The following is a 20,079-nucleotide window of genomic DNA, read 5'->3' on the forward strand; positions in this document are numbered from 1 at the left end:
CTAGTATCAAATAAATAAGGACTAGTATCTATTTAATAAGTACTAGTATCTAATGATTAATACTAGTATCTAATGAATAAGTACTAGTATCTAATGATTAATATCTAGTATCTATTGAATAAGTACTAGTATCTAATAAATAAGTACTTGTATCTAATTTTAGGTACTAGTATCTAATGAATAAGTACTAGTATCTAATAAATAAGCACATGTATCTAATTTTAGGTACTAGTATCTAATGAATAAGTACTAGTATCTAATGAATAAGGACTAGTATCTAATAAATAAGCACTAGTATCTAATTTTAGGTACTAGTATCTAATGAATAAGTACTAGTATCTAATGAATAAGTACTAGTATACTAATAAATAAGTACTAGTATCTAATGATTAAGTACTAGTATCGAATGAATAAGTACTAGTATCTAATAAATAAGCACTAGTATCTAATATTTAGGTACTAGTATCTAATGAATAAGTACTAGTATCTAATGATTAAGTACTAGTATCTAATGAATAAGTACTAGTATCTAATAAATAAGCACTAGTATCTAATATTTAGGTACTAGTATCTAATGATTAAGTACTAGTATCTAATGGAATAGTTACTAGTAACTAAACAATAAGCACTAGTATCTAATTTTGGGTACTAGTATCTAATGAATAAGTACTAGTATCTAATGATTAAGTACTAGTATCTAATGAATAAGTACTAGTATTAATAAATAAGCACTAGTATCTAATTTTAGGTTAGTATCTAATGAATAAGTACTAGTATCTAATGAATAAGTACTAGTATCTAATAAATAAGCACTAGTATCTAATATTTAGGTACTAGTATCTAATGGAATAGTTACTAGTATCTATTGAATAAGTACTAGTATCTAATAAATAAGACTTGTATCTAATTTAGGTACTAGTATCTAATGAATAAGTACTAGATCTATGAATAAGTATATAATAATAAGACTAGTATCTATATCTAAATGAATAACTAGTATACTAGACTATTTATTAAGTACTAGTATCGTAATAAGACTAGTATCTAATGATAAGTACTAGTATCTAATAAGTACTATATCTAATGATTAAGTACTAGTATCAATGAATAAGTACTGTATCTAATATTAATACTAGTATCTAATATTAGTACTAGTATCTAATAAATTAAGCACTAGTATCTAATGAATATACTAGTATATATTAAGTACTATATCTATAATTAAGTACTAGTATCTAAAGATATAGGTACTAGGTATCTATATGAATAAGTACTAGTATCTAATAAATAAGCACTAGTATCTAATGATTAAGTACTAGTATCTATTGAATAAGTACTAGTATCTAATTTTAGGTACTAGTATCTAATGAATAAGTACTAGTATCTAATGATTAAGTACTAGTATCAATGATAATACTAGTATCTAATTTTGTACTAGTATCTAATAGACTAGTATCTAATGAATAAGTACTAGTATCTAATGATTAAGTACTAGTATCTATTAATAAGTACTTAGTATCTAATTAAGAGTACTAGTATCTAATGAATAAGTACTAGTATCTAATGATTAAGTACTAGTATCTATGTGAATAGTACTAGTATAAATAATAAGTACTAGTAACTTACACGTATACGTTTTCATAATAAGTACTAGTATCTAATGAATAAGTACTAGTATAATATAATAAATACTAGTATATATTTATAGGTACTAGTATCAATGAATAAGTCTAGTATCTAAAATAGATGTACTGTAGTCTAGTATCTGAAAATAAGTACTAGTACTAATAAATAAGTATCAGTACCTTATGAATAAATGCTAGTACCTAATAAGTAGGTACTGTGACTATAGAAGACCACTAGTCAAACTGAATAGTTGATATCTAAATGACAGATCTCCATAGAATCAATAAAAATCTAAATGTGTTACTAGTAACAAATAAATAGGACTAGTATCTATTTAATAAGTACTAGTATCTAATGATTAATATTAGTATCTAATGAATAAGTACTAGTATCTAATGATTAAGTACTAGTATCTATTGATAATACTAGTATCTAATAAATAAGACTAGTATCTAATTTTAGGTACTAGTATCTAATGAATAAGTACTAGTATCTAATGATTAAGTACTAGTATCTAATGAATAAGTACTAGTATCTAATAAATAAGACTAGTATCTAATTTTAGTACTATTCTAATGAATAAGTACTAGTATCTAATGATTAAGTACTAGTATCTAATGAATAAGTACTAGTATCTAATAAATAAGCACTAGTATCTAATATTTAGGTACTAGTATCTAATGAATAAGTACTAGTATCTAATGTTAGGTACTAGTATCTAATGAATAAGTACTAGTATCTAATAAATAAGCACTAGTATCTAATATTTAGGTACTAGTATCTAATGAATAAGTACTAGTATCTAATGGAATAGTTACTAGTAACTAAACAATAAGCACTAGTAGCCTAAAAATAGATACTAGTAAACGTCGAGGATTAAATGACAAAATGGCTTGCCATACTCCGTCGCTACGACGGATTTCTGTCAATTGCAGAGTTCCAGCCTGTCCTTAATGACTTAAATTCACTTTTCATAATGTTGTTAACCCTTTGACGCGTGCGATCTCACACCGGTGTGATTAGAACATTACGCGCTTTGGCTGGCATTGAGCCAGAGACAGACTCAGACACATATCACAACTACTCAGCGCTTTCAACCACATCATGTTTAATTTAGCCTTCAGACATATACACGTGCCTACAAGCACAAAATACATTTAGAGATTGTCTATATAGCGGCAATAACAATCTACTCAAATGTCATTTGACGGATGTGTTTTATTCACATCAGACACAGCATCTGCAGTGTAAGCAATTGTTAAGATCACTCAATTCTTCTACCAGTTCACCAGGCACTTACGTTTGTGTTTTTAAGAGAAGTGGATGAATTCACGTGATGTAAATCCGACAGATCACAGACAGCGGCAGAAACAAACATGGCGGCGCCCGCTTATAGCTCAACTAACGCGATCATTATAAACGTGTTTAAACAACAAAACACATTCACATGCACATATTTGACAATTGGAATGTCAGATATTTCATGACATAGTTAACAGTTTGTGAATTTTTTTGAGTAAAAGAATGTAAAAGCAATGCATCAGTCATACAGCTGCTGTGGCTCTGCGGTGTGTCACATGATCAGCAGTGCCGCGTCGCCATGGAAATGTTAAAGTGATAGGCTGCCTTCTTAACGGTCACCTTGGAAAAGCTTGTCAAACACTAAAACTGGTGTCAGGTGTAGCGAAGCTTCAGGAATATGGTTTCACAGCCAAAAGGCAGAAAAAGTGAAAAGCACTCAAATACAAACAACATTTTTGGTCTTAAGTGGTGCTTTTATTTTGTTCTTTTTTCTGTTAGTTATTAAGAGTTTCAGAAAACATTGTTTGGTCTTATAAGATAAATTAAAAAATGCACTGAAAAGTTATAGATGGTTGATTATTTGTCTAGGTAAGTATACTTTTTTCATAGATTAAAAATAGATTTTAAAATACGCAAACTGGCAATACTACGTAAAGGGGTTCAAAACATCTCCCTTTAAAAAGCTATTGGTTTCAACTATTTAGATAAAGTGTCTGTTAAAGGAATATGACTTGGCCTGAAAAAAAATCAGTCAGAAGATTTTTTTTCACTTTAATCCATGTGAATATTATGTATACAGTATTTACAAGAGCACAATATTTGTTTCTCCAAGACACCTAAACATGTTGACAATACTGAGTCATTACCATCCTTTATACATCATGATGATTTGTTTTTGATGGAGTTCAGCGATCACGCTTCTCTCAAAGTCTCCGGCGTGAGGGCCGTCGTTAGAGCCGACCACGGAATCATCAAAGTAATGATGCCAAGCATTATCATGTGTAGGTCCAAACCCAAAAACACTCACCTAAGAAACAGAGTTCAATGTGTTAGAGAATGTCTTCAAATCTTCCCTACATAAACATTTACATAGCCATCTGTCAATAGTCAATGAAAACAAAACCACAGTGGCGGTCAATAATAATATAGAGCGTGGGTCCATGACGTCAGCAACACAATGCTGTGCTGGACGCGTGGAGTGCTGGAGGAAGTAGACACAAATGTACAGCTAAAAAACGTTAAAAGAGTGAACGAACGCTTATGTTGTTTACTACCACAACAATCAATCTCAACAGAGCGTCATTTTTATCTTTCTTGTTTGGAAATAACTCGCACTGGAACGACATTCCCCTACACATGTTTGTTTGTTTGTGTTGGAGCCATTATTGTTTCTTTTTTTAAGGACGCTATGGGGCGTTCAAGTAATTCTTGATTGTATACATGACGTGATGATGAGGCACAGGTGCGCCAGTATGGAAGGTCAAACAAACTTTTGAGCATCGTGCAGCCTTCTTATGGTGGTTATGGCTGTAATATTTATTTTTTGAATTGTGAATGTGAAGTTTAAGTTACATTTTTTCTTTCTTTATGTTTTTGCCTTCAATATGCGGACAATAAATCAGTCAACCCTTTTAAATATATGCTTGGACATTCAGAAGCATGCGTCAAACAATGCTTTAATTCCATAATGCGCCACAACAGTTTGTTTACTGTATTCATTTTCACAGTACTCCCGAATCAAGGCGAGGACATGACATTTATTGACAACGTTGTGACCGTATGCTGTGTCTTGCTTGATATGTGTCGTAAACCATAAAATAAAACGTGTTAACTATATATGTATGAAGTTAAAATAATAATGAACGACGAAAGTACTTCAATTCTACATCTCTTTATTTGTGTATCACTATACAGTGAGTCCGTTGGGTGGACACAGAAGTTGATGTCTTCTACAAAATCCTGCATGGAGTTGTTGCGCTATTTAAACATCCATTTCATTTCCAAACAGCCTTTCTCACAACATGTGCACTACATAGGCCTATCAGATCCTGAATGTCATTATGAATCCACACTGCTCCAACATCACTTTGGTTGCCGTCGCTCATTGAGATCACCAGACCACTGTTTGTGTTCATGCAGATCGAGCCTGTTGCATTTCTTTAATGTTTGCTAAGTACCGCAAATCCACAACTGTGCTTTATTGTTATGACTTTCTATATTATACTTTGCATATTCAAATAAAGGTTTTAAAATGTAAGTTAAGCGTCACTAATTAAACAAGTATATGTTCAGCTCATTGTCTGCATCATGTAAACAGTTTGCAGATATGCATATTTTATTGATCAGACTAGAATAATCGCGGCTGCTAGTAAAGACCTTTCTAAAAGCTGTCATGTTGCGGGTGTAACAGTTCTTTTAGGATTGTTGTAATTTGGTTTAAGCAGTCCTCTTGACTACTGTGAACTTCAAGGATTTTGGAGCTGATTTTAGTTCTAAAAGAGTTTGTGGAGCATTGGGGGAACACTGCCCCCCTCAAACTTGAGCCAATTAAAATATTGTCTCAGCTATAATTTAAAAATAAAAACAAACTTTTTTTTCTTACATTGAATTTTTATTTACTATTAACATTTAATGCTATACAAAATGCTAAAAATCAGCAATGAGAAAAAAAAAATATGTCGAATAAAGTGTTTCCGCTACACCAAAAATCCTCCCCACGTGACGGCTACAGCTTGCTAAACAACTCTTTCACTAGATTTAGCGATTTTCCCGAACCCTTTAGCGACTTTTGTTCAGAAGACACGTATAACAACAAACTAAGTTTCCTTTAGATAAACATGATTACAGTTTACAGGTTGTGGCTGTGTATGCGCTGTGTGAAAGACGATGTTGCTGTTATATACAGAAATGACAACAGAAACATAACGTATAAATGAGAATGGCTTTATTTGACAATCAGCTGAATTAAAATAGCCTAGAGAACGTTCAGAGTAGGGCAGCGCTGGGAACAAAATGACGAGGTGGTAACGAACGATTAAGAGAAGAACGATTATAAGTATATTAATGCCTCATACAGGGGCGTAGCTACATGGTGGCCATGGGTGGCCACGGCTACCCCTGAATGATGGATGGCCACCTATCTGGTCACCTCTGTTGTGCGAAGTAGTTTTAAGATGTGTGTCGGAGTTTAAGGAGAGCTGCGCAGATCATTTAGCGTATGCACTGAAAGTAACGCGAGAACATTACTCTCGCGTTAATATGATGTCATACAGTGACGCACTGACGCAAACAGTCTAAATACAATTCTTTTGAAGTCATGGTTCTTCATGTTTCAACACCTAATACTAAAGATAAAACACTTTCTAAATTGATTCTAGCTATTGTATATAGGCCTCCAGGGCACCACACAGATTTTATTAAAGAATTTGGTGGGTTCTTATCAGAACTAGTACTGGCCGCAGATAGACTCCTTGTCGTTGGTGACTTTAACATCCACGTAGATAACGTTACAGATGCCTTAGGAATGGCTTTCAAAGACACTCTTAACTCCATGGGCATTAGTCAACATGTGTCAGGACCCACTCACCTTCGTAATCATACTTTAGATTTAATACTGTCTTACGGTATAAATGTGGACGACGTTAAAATCCTTCAGCAGAGTGAAGACATTTCGGATCATTATCTGGTATTATGTTTGCTTCACTGGCCTACGGCTGCAAATAAAACTCATTGTTACAAATATGGTAGAACAATAACTTCAACTACCAAAGATGCGTTTCTCGATAATCTGCCCGAATTGTCTCAAATCATGAGAAATAACGTTGAAGATCTTGACATTACCACTGAAAATTTTAATTCCACCTTCTCGGTAACGCTAGACACAGTTGCTCCACTACGTTTAAAGAAGATTAAAAATGGCAGCCCCACACCGTGGTATAATGAACACACTCAGGCTCTAAAGAAAGCGGCCCGAAAAATGGAGCGCAACTTTAAGAAAACTAAATTAGAGGTATTTCGTACAGCATGGAAGGATAGTATTCGAAAATACAGGAAAGCCCTAATAACTTCTAGATCCGCCTACTTTTCATCACTAATAGAAGAAAACCAGCACAACCCTAGGTTTTTATTTAACACGGTGGCTAAATTAACAAAAAATAAATCGTCAGTGACTTCTGATCCTGTATATCAGCATAGCAGTGATGAATTTATGAACTACTTCACATATAAAATCCAAGATATTAGAGAAAAAATTATAACAATGCAATCAGAAGTGAAACCCGCTGAACAAACTAACTACAGCGCCCTTAAGGAGAAAATGCAATTATTTTATACCGTAGATCAAGATGAGCTGTCTAAAATTATTAGATCATCTAAATCAACAACATGCATACTAGACCCTATACCTACAAATCTACTGAAAGAGATGCTCCCAGAAATTATAGATCCTCTTCTTGGTATTATTAACTCATCTCTGACATTAGGACATGTGCCTAAAGCATATAAGGTGGCTGTTATAAGGCCCCTTGTCAAAAAACCCCAACTCGACCCTAGAGAACTAAGGAACTACAGGCCTATATCGAATCTACCTTTCATATCTAAAGTTCTGGAAAAAGTAGTTTCAACTCAATTATGCTCCTTCCTCCAAAGGAATGACATCAATGAAGAATTCCAGTCTGGATTTAGAGCATGTCACAGTACAGAGACTGCTTTGATCAGAGTTACAAATGATCTGCTATTGGCGTCTGACCGAGGTTGTATCTCGTTATTGGTGCTGCTAGACCTTAGTGCTGCATTCGATACCATTGACCACAGCACACTCCTACATAGACTCGAAAATTATGTCGGCATTAAGGGAATAGCTTTGAAATGGTTTAAATCTTATTTATCCGACCGTTTTCAATTTGTAGCAATAAACAATGAGGTGTCACGCAAATCGCAAGTCCAGTACGGTGTACCACAGGGCTCAGTCTTAGGGCCTCTGCTCTTCGCATTATACATGCTACCTCTAGGAGATATAATAAAGCGACACGGAGTTAGCTTTCACTGTTATGCTGATGATACTCAACTTTATATTTCCTCGAAGCCTCATGAAACACAGCAGTTCCATCGAATAATGGAATGCATAGTCGATATAAAAAACTGGATGAGTAACAACTTTTTATTACTGAACTCGGACAAAACGGAAGTGTTACTTATTGGACCGAAAACTGCTATAAGTAACAACCAAGAATACTGTTTAACTATTGACGGATGTTCCATAAAACCCTCGTCGTCAGCAAAGAATCTTGGCGTTCTATTCGATAGTAATCTGTCATTTGAGAGCCACGTCGCCAACACCTGTAAAATTGCGTTTTTCCATTTTAAGAATATATCTAAACTACGTCATATGCTGTCAATCTCAGATGCAGAGAAGTTAATTCATGCATTCATGACATCAAGACTAGATTACTGTAATGCACTGTTAGGTGGTTGCCCTGCAGGCTTATTACAAAAACTCCAATTGGTCCAAAACGCGGCAGCTCGAGTTCTTACACGTACAAAAAAGTATGAACATATTAGCCCGGTTCTGTCAACCTTGCACTGGTTACCTATAAAGCATCGCGTTAACTTTAAAATCTTGCTTATTACCTATAAAGCCTTACATGGTTTAGCTCCTCAGTACTTGAATGAACTCCTTTTGTATTACAGTCCTTCACGTGCATTACGCTCTCAGGCGTCCTGTCAGTTGGTAATACCTAGAATTTCAAAATCAAGTGCAGGTGGTAGATCCTTTTCCTATCTAGCGCCTAAACTTTGGAATAGTCTTCCCTGCACTGTCCGGGAGGCAGACACACTCTGTCAGTTTAAATCTAGACTAAAGACGCATCTTTTTAATCTTGCATACACTACTCTTCCATAATATAAATCTTCAGAGGGTTTAGGCTGCATTAGTTAGATCAACCGGAACCAAAAACACAACTGATGTACTTGTTGCATCAAAGAGTACAGAACAGTACTCTACTCTCAGCCAGTCTTGTCTCATTGTTCCAAGGTTACCACAGCGAGCAGGATGCAGTTCATGGCCTGACCTGATGGTAGAGTGGAGAATGGGAAGTGGGGACCTGACAAGAGCTGAGATGATAGAGCTGGATAAAGAAGGACGCGGTCTCTTGACATGTCTTCACCACAAAACTTCAAATGCTATTAGATTATTAATGATAATCTTAAACTACAATTTATTTTATTATTAAGTTTATTTATTTTATTTAGCCTTGTTGTGCAAGTTCTCTGGAGCTTGTGCAGAGGCAGCAGCTTTTGCCAGAGGGGAACTGGAATCCCCTGGTTGGGCCTGGGTTCTCCTGAGGTTTTTTTTCTCGATTAGAGTTTTGGGTTCCTCGCCACCGTTTGCATACTGTTTTTGCACTATCTGCCTGACCGGGGGGGCTGCTTTAGAATCTTAAAGTTTTACTTAATTAATATTGCATATAGGAATTTATTATCTGTTATATTTGACCTGTGCTTCTCTCTCCTTTATCCTAAATGTGTGCTCTCACTGAGCGTGTGTGTGTGTGCGTACTTGTCTGTGTACGTACGTGTGTGTGTGTGTGTGTGTGTGTGTGTGTGTGTGTGTCTCTGTGTCTGTGTGTGTGGGTGCGTGTGCGTGTTGTGTGTGTGGAGTGTTTTGTGTGTGGGTGTGTCTGTCTTCTGTGTTTTCAACCTTTTCTTGTTTTTGCAGGTACAACTTTGATTGTTTTGCTTGTAGTCAATGTGTCTCATGTACAGCTGCTTTGTAACAATGAAAATTGTAAAAGCGCTATATAAATAAAGTTGAGTTGAGTTGAGTTGAGCGCTATAGCTGAACAGCTGCTAAGTCTGTGAACCATTGAAGTTCATCACGAGCAGAAGGATCAGGTCAGTAAAATCAATCTTGTTTAACTGGATTTCATTCTTTAATTACATTTTCGCGAAAGTTTAAGTTGGGGTACTGCGATGTTTATTTTCTATAAAAAATGCTAACTTACTTCAAATGATAGCTAGGAAATTATTTTAAAATAATGTTAGCACATGAAAGCATTGCAAATAAATTGTTTACTTTGTTTTTGACCAGCAAACTATGTGTAATGAAGAATTGGTGTAAATTACAGTAGAAGTTAAAGAATTTCTGTCTGTAAGGATTTTTTGGTCACCCTAATAAAATCACCGGGTCTTACCTGGCCACCTCTAAAAAAAAGTTCTGGCTACGCCCCTGCCCTCATACACATTTAATTTCACTTCATGTCATACGTTAGGTCCACGTTATCGTGAAGATTAAATCCAGTTATTTGTGCTTGTACTGTGTGATAATTGTTTCATAAACACCTTCTGGTAAAATCCAAATTGAATCTAAATATTTAATCAACGCTGTCTCACCGTCACATTGTTCACTACGGAACCATGCGTACGCATTCTTTTACTGGTGTGAGCGAAGCCTTAAGATACAGGTAGAATCATTTTAAACTCTGTTTTCTCTTTAATTCACACATTCGATTAAATATTTCACTCGTATTAATGGAGTTAACTATTAAAAGTGAAATAAAAAGTATAGATATATATTTCTAGTGCATGCGATGCTTTTACACTATTTCCTGTGGCATGTTGCGTGTAACGCGTTTTAATGTTTAAATGACAGCGAGGACTGCGAGGTCCTCTTAAACTAAATTGCAGAACTCGTGTTCTAAAACATATTTAATGTACATAAAAACATTTCTAGCGAGAACAACAATCAACGGTGCGCAGTTTGATATTACTGTGGACACTGCAAGATCCCGTGGTGGAGCGGTCCATTGGCTCTCATCTTCCACATGTCTCGTACCGTCACGTGAATGTAAATATGCACATGTAAATGATATGCAGATGAGGTTATGCATATTAAAACTTGGCATCGTAAGCTCCATATATGGTTATATCGGGGAGGAGATTGGGTGGAGATACACCTACGCACAGTCTTCCCCTCTCAGGGATTTATTAAGGGAATCATGTTCTGGCCTACACATGGTTTATAAATCTGAAAACGTTAGTGCTTACTCAAAATCTTCGATTTGTGTGTGTCTACGCAAAGTTTTATGAATGAAAGAACAGTATGCAGACTTATTGCAAAAGAAATCTGACTATTACAGATCTTTTCCACTGTAACCTGAGCCAAGGAGAAAGAAGTGTCAGGTCATTTTGGTTTGGCTGTTGGTGCATATATAGTGAAACACTAAAGCATTAAAATCATTTGGAACAAAGTGTAGTTTACAGTCCTACAGATTAAAAGTAGGCTGGCAGGTTTTGGTTTTACCTCATCACAGATGTGCAGGGCCAATATAATGGAAATGAAACCAGTGGATGGATATGTGCCCTCGCTCTGCAACCAGCTCTCATAGACATATTTGATGAATGCAGGGTGAAGAATCATGACCTGTAAAGAGTAAACAACAGGAATAAACATCCGGTCAGATTCATCTGTCCAGTGTGTTCAGGTTAGGGTTGTCGCGATAAACCGACGATAAATATCAGGTGATTTATGCCCAGCTTTTGAGTGAAGTACGGAAAAATGCTGCTGCATCCTAAAGCCAGAGGGCGCTCTCGTGCAGAAACTCCAAATACGCACTGCAGAAGAAGACCATAATAACACCTTCTAGAATCTAGGAAATGCCTATTGACATCTTTACTTAGTGGTTCAGGAGGCTTCATTTGCCATCACTGAGACTTAGCGGTCTATTGCTTCATCAAAAGGTGCATTACCCGAAGCTTCATTCAGCATTGCTCACTAGTGACACCTAACTGTTAGGCAAAGAAACAGCAGACAAATCAATTAATTCTGAACCAGTGACCCCAGAAGACAATTGTTCATTGCTTAGATGTCAAATAAAACGTGTTTATCTCTGTGTAACTTCTGCATTCTCTCTCTTTCTTTCTTTATAAAGAATAATATTTGAAGTTTTTTTTAATAAAACGTAATTATATACAACTGTATAATATGTTTAAAATGTTTGTCTAGCATTTTAAACGAGTTCAACAAATATATTGAACTCGCAGAACAGAACAAGACATTGAAAAACAAGTTAATTGACAAGTAAAATGAGGACAACAATGTCCAAGTGGATAAATATTGGTATAATTTCATCTCTGTTGAAGTTATTTAACCTTACCTGAGACGTTGTTCATATCATAATATATGATATATTAACGTTATAGTTCACCTCCACATATCTCTGTCGCTTATAGAATAAATCTATTTTTGTGGATGAGCTTTATAATTACATCCGGGAGAGTCTGAGAAGGTTGTTAAATCTTTTAAGTCTCCCACTATCACGCATATTAGCTAGTTGTCGGGCTCTTCATTAAACGTCAGACGCGTCTTCCCCTCCTTCCATGTGCACGCGTCTTCCCCATTCAACACAAGCAGTGCAGTTTGACCGTCGGGCCCGTGTTCTTCATATGACGCGAGATGCGTCTTCTGCAAACAGCACGAGCTGACGCGCGAGGACAGTGAAACAGCGCGATGATTTACAGGATGAAAGAGACAAGAGCGCAAAATAACGTTTCTTAATAAAAAATAATCATTTATTCTTTCAGTGTAAGTGAGTTTGTGTTTGTTTTACTTGAATGATGTTGTGATTTCCTAAAATATGAACCACAAACTAAAAATGTTTTAAAGTAAGGGGAAAATCCAAAGATCTTCAATTATTTGTTATAATGTAGTCTATGTTATTGTCTACTTTCATTTTTCAAATAAAGAAAAAACGATTAAACATTACTTTGACTAGTGTGTCATTTGTGCATGCACATGATGCAGTGCTCCATGAGCATTGATGAGGTGTTATTGTATGTCAGCTCTTTTTGACACAGCAAGCATTTCACCTAGAAAATTTAAATAATAGACATGACAGTTTATACAGCCATATAGTGAGGATTAAAATTATACTGAGACAGTAAAAATATAAATGACACGCCTTATTATGAGCAACCATTTCTAAATACTCCCAGACAGGAGGTTTTCCTCTTTCTTGTTGGCTCCATGATAATGAAAAAGGAGATCAAGCAAACAAATCCAAAAGGGCAATCCAAATCAACAAGCAGTCCAGTCCAATATTCTCTAACTATTAACATAACAAAATAATATAACTGATGTAATTTATAATGACAATATAATACTATAACTAATCTAACCTAATATAATGTAATCATGATGTATAGGGCTAACACATATATGACACACAAAAAATACGACAAAAAGACAACTCTCTGAGTCTAACTGCTACCTCTAATTTCTAATTTTCGTGCAGCGTTGTTTCAGTTATTCATATATTTACACATTATAAATACACATTTTTTTTTTTCATTACATAAATGTTTGAACGTTACAATTTCCCCAAATTTCCCTAAATGCAGTTCTCCAAGCTGCACTAAATTACACAATCTTCTCTTTCCCAAACAACTCTTAAATTGAAGAACTCTGACTGAAAAGAAGTACAAATAATAAAATATAACTAAACATGTCACTTAATGTCACTTAAAGTTAACATGGTTTTCCACTTCCACTTCACTTCACTTTAATTTACCTTTTTCATTTTTGTACTCATCTCACAAAAGTCTAAGATAACAATAAAATACTTCAACTTTATTCTTGTCTGTTACTGTTTATGAAACTAACATTGCTTTATTTCATTTTTTTCTGAAATGTAAAATAAATTGTCTTTATCTTGAGTCTGTAGGATTAAAAGAAGTGGGTTGATTTTTGCTGCAACTTCAATAAAAAAGTTAAAAATCTTATGAGTGAATTCTACTCTAAAGATGTATATGTATTTGCAGTTTTTTGTGTTAGTTAAGAACTCAATCAGATATACATCACATATATTGGTTGATTTGTTCATTTTTTTATATTTTGGATTTTTAAAAACAAGTAGAAGTGTTGAATGTCATTTTACCTAGGTGAAATGACCACAGTTTTAACGTAAGACAAGGAATCAGGTTGAATGGAATTTACGTTTGTTTTACACAGAGTGAACGACTTCAACATGAGTTTAGCATGTGTCAGAGTTTAGCATGACGCTAATAGCATCACTGTTAGCATATATACCCCATGTAGACGGAAAAGCGAGAGATGAACTACAGTCTGTACAGTACATGATGCGTGTGCAGTCAGCGGACATGAGAGATGCGCGTCAGTCAGCAGAGACTCGAGGTACAGTGGACACACATGCGAGTATAAACGAGCAATGAAAGACAGGCTGTGCGCGTGCACGTTTACATGTTTACTTGCGGCTTTGAGTGTACTGACGGCTGTGACGTTCTTGCCCGCATCACGGGCAACAGAAGATCGACTTAGAATCGACGAGACGTGAGACTGACCGGCCGGTCACCGGTCCGGCCGAACATACGAAAAACCGGCCGATTCCGGTCTCTGGCCGGTCAATCAGTGCACCTCTACAAAAAATATAATTGTCAATTATTAGGGGCCAAGCCCCGAAGGGGCTATGGCCACTATTACTTCTGTTAGTAATATTAGGGGCCTTCTGAGGAAATGTGGGCATGCTGTGGGCATACTGGGGGAAGTGTGGGCTGTATGTGGGCATGCTGTGGGCATACTGGGGAAGTGTGGGCATGCTGTGGGTACACTGGGGGATGTGTGGGCATGCTATGGGTACACAGGTGGAAGTATGCGTAAACTGGAGGAAGTGTGGGCTGGGTGTGGTGGGTACACTGTGTAAAGTGTGGGTACGCTGGGCAAAGTGTGGGCTTGGCCCCGGTCGTGCTGCTTGCAGCTCTTGTTATTAGGGGCCAAGCCCCGAAGGGGCTATGGCCTCTATTGTTCTTGTCACTATTATTATTATTCTTAACCAATGGTAGTCTATGGTAGCCCTATGAACCGTATGTAGGAAAATGGTGAAAATTGGCACACTCGTAGAGGTGGTACTCATTAGTCATGTGACCAAGAATGGGGTATCTAGCTCTCACTCTATAGCGCCACCGGCAGTTCAAAAATGCACTTTTCAGACGGCTGTAACTTTTGAACCCATTGTAGTACAAAAATTCTACTCGGCACACGTCATGCACTCATCACGCTTATCGCATTCCATTCGTTACACTAAGACTCCACCCATTACAGTAGCGGCCATCTCGAAAAGTACAGTATTGCGTTTTTTCGCTTCTAGTCCTAGAAATTGTGACCGATTGTCACGAAAATCGGCTGAGACGATCTTTGGACTGAGCCGAATAGAAGAAATGCTTCGGAATAGAGATTTTCACTGTTGCTCAAAAGTTATGAGGTTGCAAACTTTTCAAAGTTGACCCAAAAATGTATTGGAGGCTGTATCTCGTCCATTCTTTGATCTATTAACACGAGACTTTGTACACTTCATTGACACCTAGGACTGGGGGTCCTTGCCAAAATGGGGAACAGCGCCACCTATGAGTCGCAAGATTTGAAAAATGGCTATTTTTGCTTGTAACTTTTTAAATGTTTGTCAGAAATTTGTGATCTCGGTGTCTATGGATTCCTCGTGCCGTGCCGGATCAGGTGAGTACGATTATGTTGCTATTGGATAATCACCCTTTACGCCATTTTGAAATTTGTCATAAATTGCGATATCTTTTAAAACGTGTGATGTATCGGCACCAAATTTTTTAAACATTATTGAATTAGTGTCCCGAACGTGCCTGCCACGCTAAAAGACAGTGCCACGTAGCGTTCTCATATTGAACTATTCTGAGTAACTGTAATAAAGCTCAATAAAATGGAAGGAAGGAGGAGGGAACCGGCGAACAATCAAAGATATTTAACAAAAAATAAATACACAAAAATACAAAAGGAACAAGCCGGCAGCCCCTCGCGGACGATTGCCAGCAACACGAACATAAACAAAACTTAACTAATGTCCGGGCCCGGTCCTCTCTCGCCGTATTCTCCTGCCGTTCGTCCTTTTATGTTTCCGATCTCCTCCGTTAGAGATACGAGGCCGGTGTGACGCCCAGCTGACACTCATTATCAATCGCGTCCTGGCCTCGCTTCCTCCTCCCACGGCTCTCGTCACGCCTCCCTCGTCACATACCCCCATCGCCCCTCACAGGCCTGGGGGTACCCACGAGACTGTGCTTACTCACCCCTGGAGGGCCAGTCTCAACGGCCCCAGCGCCTGGGGGTATGGACAGATGAGAGAACGGAGACGGAAGCACCAGGAACGACAGGGGCGAGAGAGGGGAGAGAGGAAACAGAAAAAAAATGGTCCGGTTCCCTCAGCCAGCCGAGAGGCTCTTCCTCATGGTGCCATGCGGTGTACTGGACGCTCCCTCGCTCCTTGTCTGCCCCCTGGCGGCCGGCGATGGCTCCTCCGGATGAGGGCAGCCGGCAGGAAGTTCCCCGCTTCCTGCTCCTCCCCTACACTTCGGATGGTAGCAGGCTTCGGCTCATGGCAAGCGGGGCTGACTCCTCCGCTCCCTCCCGGAAGGCAGCCACCCCACCTCAGACCCAGGGGTACGGCAGCGAGGTCCTCATGTCCTGGCGGCCGGCGGTGGCTCCTCCGACCGAGGGAAGCCGGCAGCAGGTCCCCCGCTTCCTGCTCCTCCCCGATCCGGCGGACGGTAGCAGGCTCTGGCCCAAGGCAAGTGGGGCTGACCTCTCCGCTCCCTCGTGGACGGCAGCCACCCCACCTCGACCCAGGACACGGCACGAGGTCTTTGCCCCACCCGGGCACACGCTCCAGCACCACCGCCTCGGGCAGCTGCTCGCGGACATCCCTCGTCCGCACTGCCCGAACTCTTCGGCACCGCGATCCCCCTCAGCGGCGAGGACTCTTTGACAGCATGTCCACTGTAATAAACTCAACAAACGGGAAGGAAGGAGGCTGGAACCGGTGAACATTTAAACACTTTAATCAAAAATAAATAAACAATAAACAGCAGTAAAAACAGGCCGGCAGCCCCTCACGGACGACTGCCGGCCACATGAACGTAAACAAAACTTAACTAATGTCTGGGCCCGGTCCTCTCTCGCCGTATTCTCCTGCCGTTCATCCTTTTATACTTCCGATCTCCTCCTTGAGAGATACGAGGCCTCGCTTCCTCCTCCCACGGCTCTCGTCACGCCTCCCTCGTCACAGTAACGTTTTGTACACCACTATGCAAAATGGGGGTTTTAATCCCTGCTAGTGCGTTTGTTGTACTTGTGGATGAAGTGTGCTTCTACAGCTCCCGACAGCAACTGGGTGTGCGGCTGAGTGGTGCAACCTGACGGGGCCGGTGGCCTCAAGTCTTTGAGGTTGTGGGTTGAATCCAGTGTTGAGTGTTTTTGTGTAGAGTCTTTGTTCTTGCCTGTTCTTCCTGAACTGGCCGTTTTTCACGTGAGTTCAGTTTATGCCGTTTTTTTGCTCTCTTGGCTCTGCGCTACGCTTGTGGTGTGCCTTCGGTGGCTTGCCCCTTGGTGCTGCTTGCAGCTCTTGTTCACCTTGATATTGTAATTGTGCTTATTATTTTCGATTAATAGATTTTACATTGAAATTACTTTGAAATGTTTTTAACTTTCTGTGAAGCAGCTGCATGCTATAATCTTTCTATAAATATAATATAATGTAAATAACAGATAATTAAGGGAGTTATGTTGTTTGTAAAACATCCAAAGCGAAGGACACGTCAACGTATTCATTTAAGGTCTCTGTTTCGCCACTGTACTCGGTGCCCAAACACACAGCCGAAAGGCACAGAAATAAAGGCAAATAGACAGCTGTAATCTATGGAGTTTGTGTGTCAAATTTCATGTAAAATGTGATTATAACTCTACAAGTAATTGTATACAAATTAAGCTGAATAAAACTGCGATTTCACAGTAAAAATAGTTCATGCTTTCTCATTTTAAGTCGCTTTGAATTGATGGAATGTGAATGTAAATGTAAAAGCAGTATTGTGACGTCTACCTTGCTCTCGTCTGCTTTTATTGAGGGTCTCACGTACGTATATGTCCTGAGAACAAAATATAAAATGCAAATGAGTAAAAAACACCAGCAAAATGAAAAGAGAAATGATGTGTGACTCTCACTGATCAATGTGTTTGGTGGTGAAGACACTGATGAGCCACTGCAGGTCCAGAATCTTAAAGGGTAAAAGTACGAGATGCGTCTGATCCTCCATGTCCACAGCGCTCTCAGGGTAGATGATACGGTGAGTGGTTTTAGAGCCCACGTCCTGCTCGTATCCCACTGTCGGACCCTCATTCATCCTGAGGAAAAACACAACACACAGATCACTACAATCATCACTCTCTGCGGACGAATGAAACCAGACAAATAATAGAATATGTGCTCTTAAAAATCTTAAAAATAAAGGTGCTTCACAGTGCCATAGAAGAACTTTTTTGGTCTAAATGGTTCAATAAAGATTATAAACTGGTAAGAAAGAGATGTTTCTTCTCTGGCATCTATATTTATAGACTGTATGTTTGTATTTATTTTTATGGTTATGATGTCCATCCAACATGATCAGGCATTCGTAACTATTTGGTGAGGTGGCTAATTCGTGTGAATTTGTACAATGTGAAATGTACGATTACTATTGGGAAAAATAACCCCCTAAACCTAATGTCACTAGTGCTAAAGCAAATCCTACTAAAGAGTATGAATAACATCATAAGATTCCTCGTAAAATAGTTTTGAATTCCCCTCAGATTGTGTTGGTATTGATTGTGTTTGCATTGATGAACTTTGACGAGACGGATGTTATATTTGTCATCTTTTAGTACAATATTTATAGCATCTACACGCCATCGGTAATAACATTCTTTAACATCACAGTTTCCTTTCTGTCGGTCTCTCGACGTTGTGTCGAGCCGACAGATGGGGTTTGCTCTTGAGAACCTATCAACTTCTGACTAGTTTAGAAAAGGCCAATGAAATTGGCGAATGAAATTTGCATGCCGGACTCCACCCCCGGATATCCGGGTGTAAAAGGGAGATGGCGTGCTGCATTCAGGTCACCTTTTGTTCTTCGGAGCCTTCACACTGATCAACTTCGAGACTTCAAACTCTACGCCGAATTACTGCTGGAATCTTACGACGTGGTGCAGCGGATGGTCCCTTCCTGCAGCGACTTCCCCTGGGTGTCTCGGCAGTGCCAGAAGTGTTCGAGTTTTTTTCTCTAAAAGAGCAAATTTCTCCAGCGTGGCATGTCCCGCTGTTCTCATGGCTGCAACACACTCATCGAGGAGGGGGACGGACACGATGTCTGCTTCCAGTACGCTGGGGCAGATGTTGTGGATACGTCCTGCCCGCACTGCGGGCGGTTGACGATTCAGACGTTGCGTCACGGGTGGCTGTGTTCCCACGGGACTCAGCCACCACCTCGTGCTTGAAATATTCCAGGCAGTTCAACACTGACTGAGCGCTTTCTGTAGTAAGTCACGGTGTAATGGAGACAGAGTTGAGTTCCATACCAAAAAAGAGGATGCTCTGCACAGGGGAGAGCTTGCTCTTTTCAGGTTTTACAGCCCGTTGAACATCTTGGCTAGAGGGACGAGCACAATCGCTTCCTCTCCAGAGGGGTGGCAACCTCGGCCCGAAGCACGGGAGCATCCTAGCCTCTGACTGAGGTTGAGAGGATGCCCCGAAACTTGGACGGGCGTCTGGGGAGTTGGATCGCACTACCGTATCCCGTAGTCACCGTGACGGTTTGGGAAGCTCTTGTCAGGCTCCCAGGGACCGAGACAGGGAGGCTAGGGGTACGTTCTGTTTCATCGACCTCCCGGGGTGGTTCGATGGCTGGCAGTGCGGATCCCTCGCCGTGGGGGGGCCCACGGAGAAGAGATCGGCTCTGCAGTTTTACCTGCCTGGCGATGATGTAGCACAAAGCACCATCGAATGAGAGTGATTATCCTCGACATTGGGTCTTGCCGCAACGTCGAGTTGCCGAACACCGTCGTGTAGAGGGTGAGAGTGGCTGTGATAAACGCCCAGAGAGAGAGAAAACTCTTAGAAGTGGGCTGTTGGGACGGGGCAGGAACCGTCCCGGATCGACCAACCAGCGATGGAATGGCTGGGGTCGGGGCCCGAAGGTATTCTCGATCTCCCTGGGGTCTTCCCACGAGGGCCGCTTTGGCTTCCGCCGCGGCTGCTGACGGGGTGGTGGTCTCCTCTTCGATGTCTCGAAGAGGACCAGGGCTGC

The 20,079-nt window shown here is 39.3% G+C and overlaps 1 protein-coding gene across 1 annotated transcript in view; it reads right to left on the reverse strand.

Moving 5' to 3' along the window:
* Positions 1–2,467: 2,467 nt before the first annotated feature.
* The window catches only part of LOC130567113 (CMP-N-acetylneuraminate-beta-galactosamide-alpha-2,3-sialyltransferase 1-like), a 38,715-nt gene continuing 21,103 nt past the window's right edge, over positions 2,468–20,079 (reverse strand). The window contains exons 4-7 of the mRNA XM_057355026.1: positions 17,963–18,142; positions 17,841–17,886; positions 11,228–11,347; positions 2,468–3,955 (exon numbers count right to left, since the gene is read on the reverse strand). Coding sequence (XP_057211009.1) covers positions 3,791–3,955; positions 11,228–11,347; positions 17,841–17,886; positions 17,963–18,142 — 511 coding nt within the window. The 3' untranslated portion in view covers positions 2,468–3,790. The remainder of the gene's footprint in view (positions 3,956–11,227; positions 11,348–17,840; positions 17,887–17,962; positions 18,143–20,079) is intronic.

The sequence above is a fragment of the Triplophysa rosa genome, linkage group LG16, assembly GCF_024868665.1.
Source record: "Triplophysa rosa linkage group LG16, Trosa_1v2, whole genome shotgun sequence".
Classification (NCBI taxonomy): Eukaryota; Metazoa; Chordata; class Actinopteri; order Cypriniformes; family Nemacheilidae; genus Triplophysa; species Triplophysa rosa.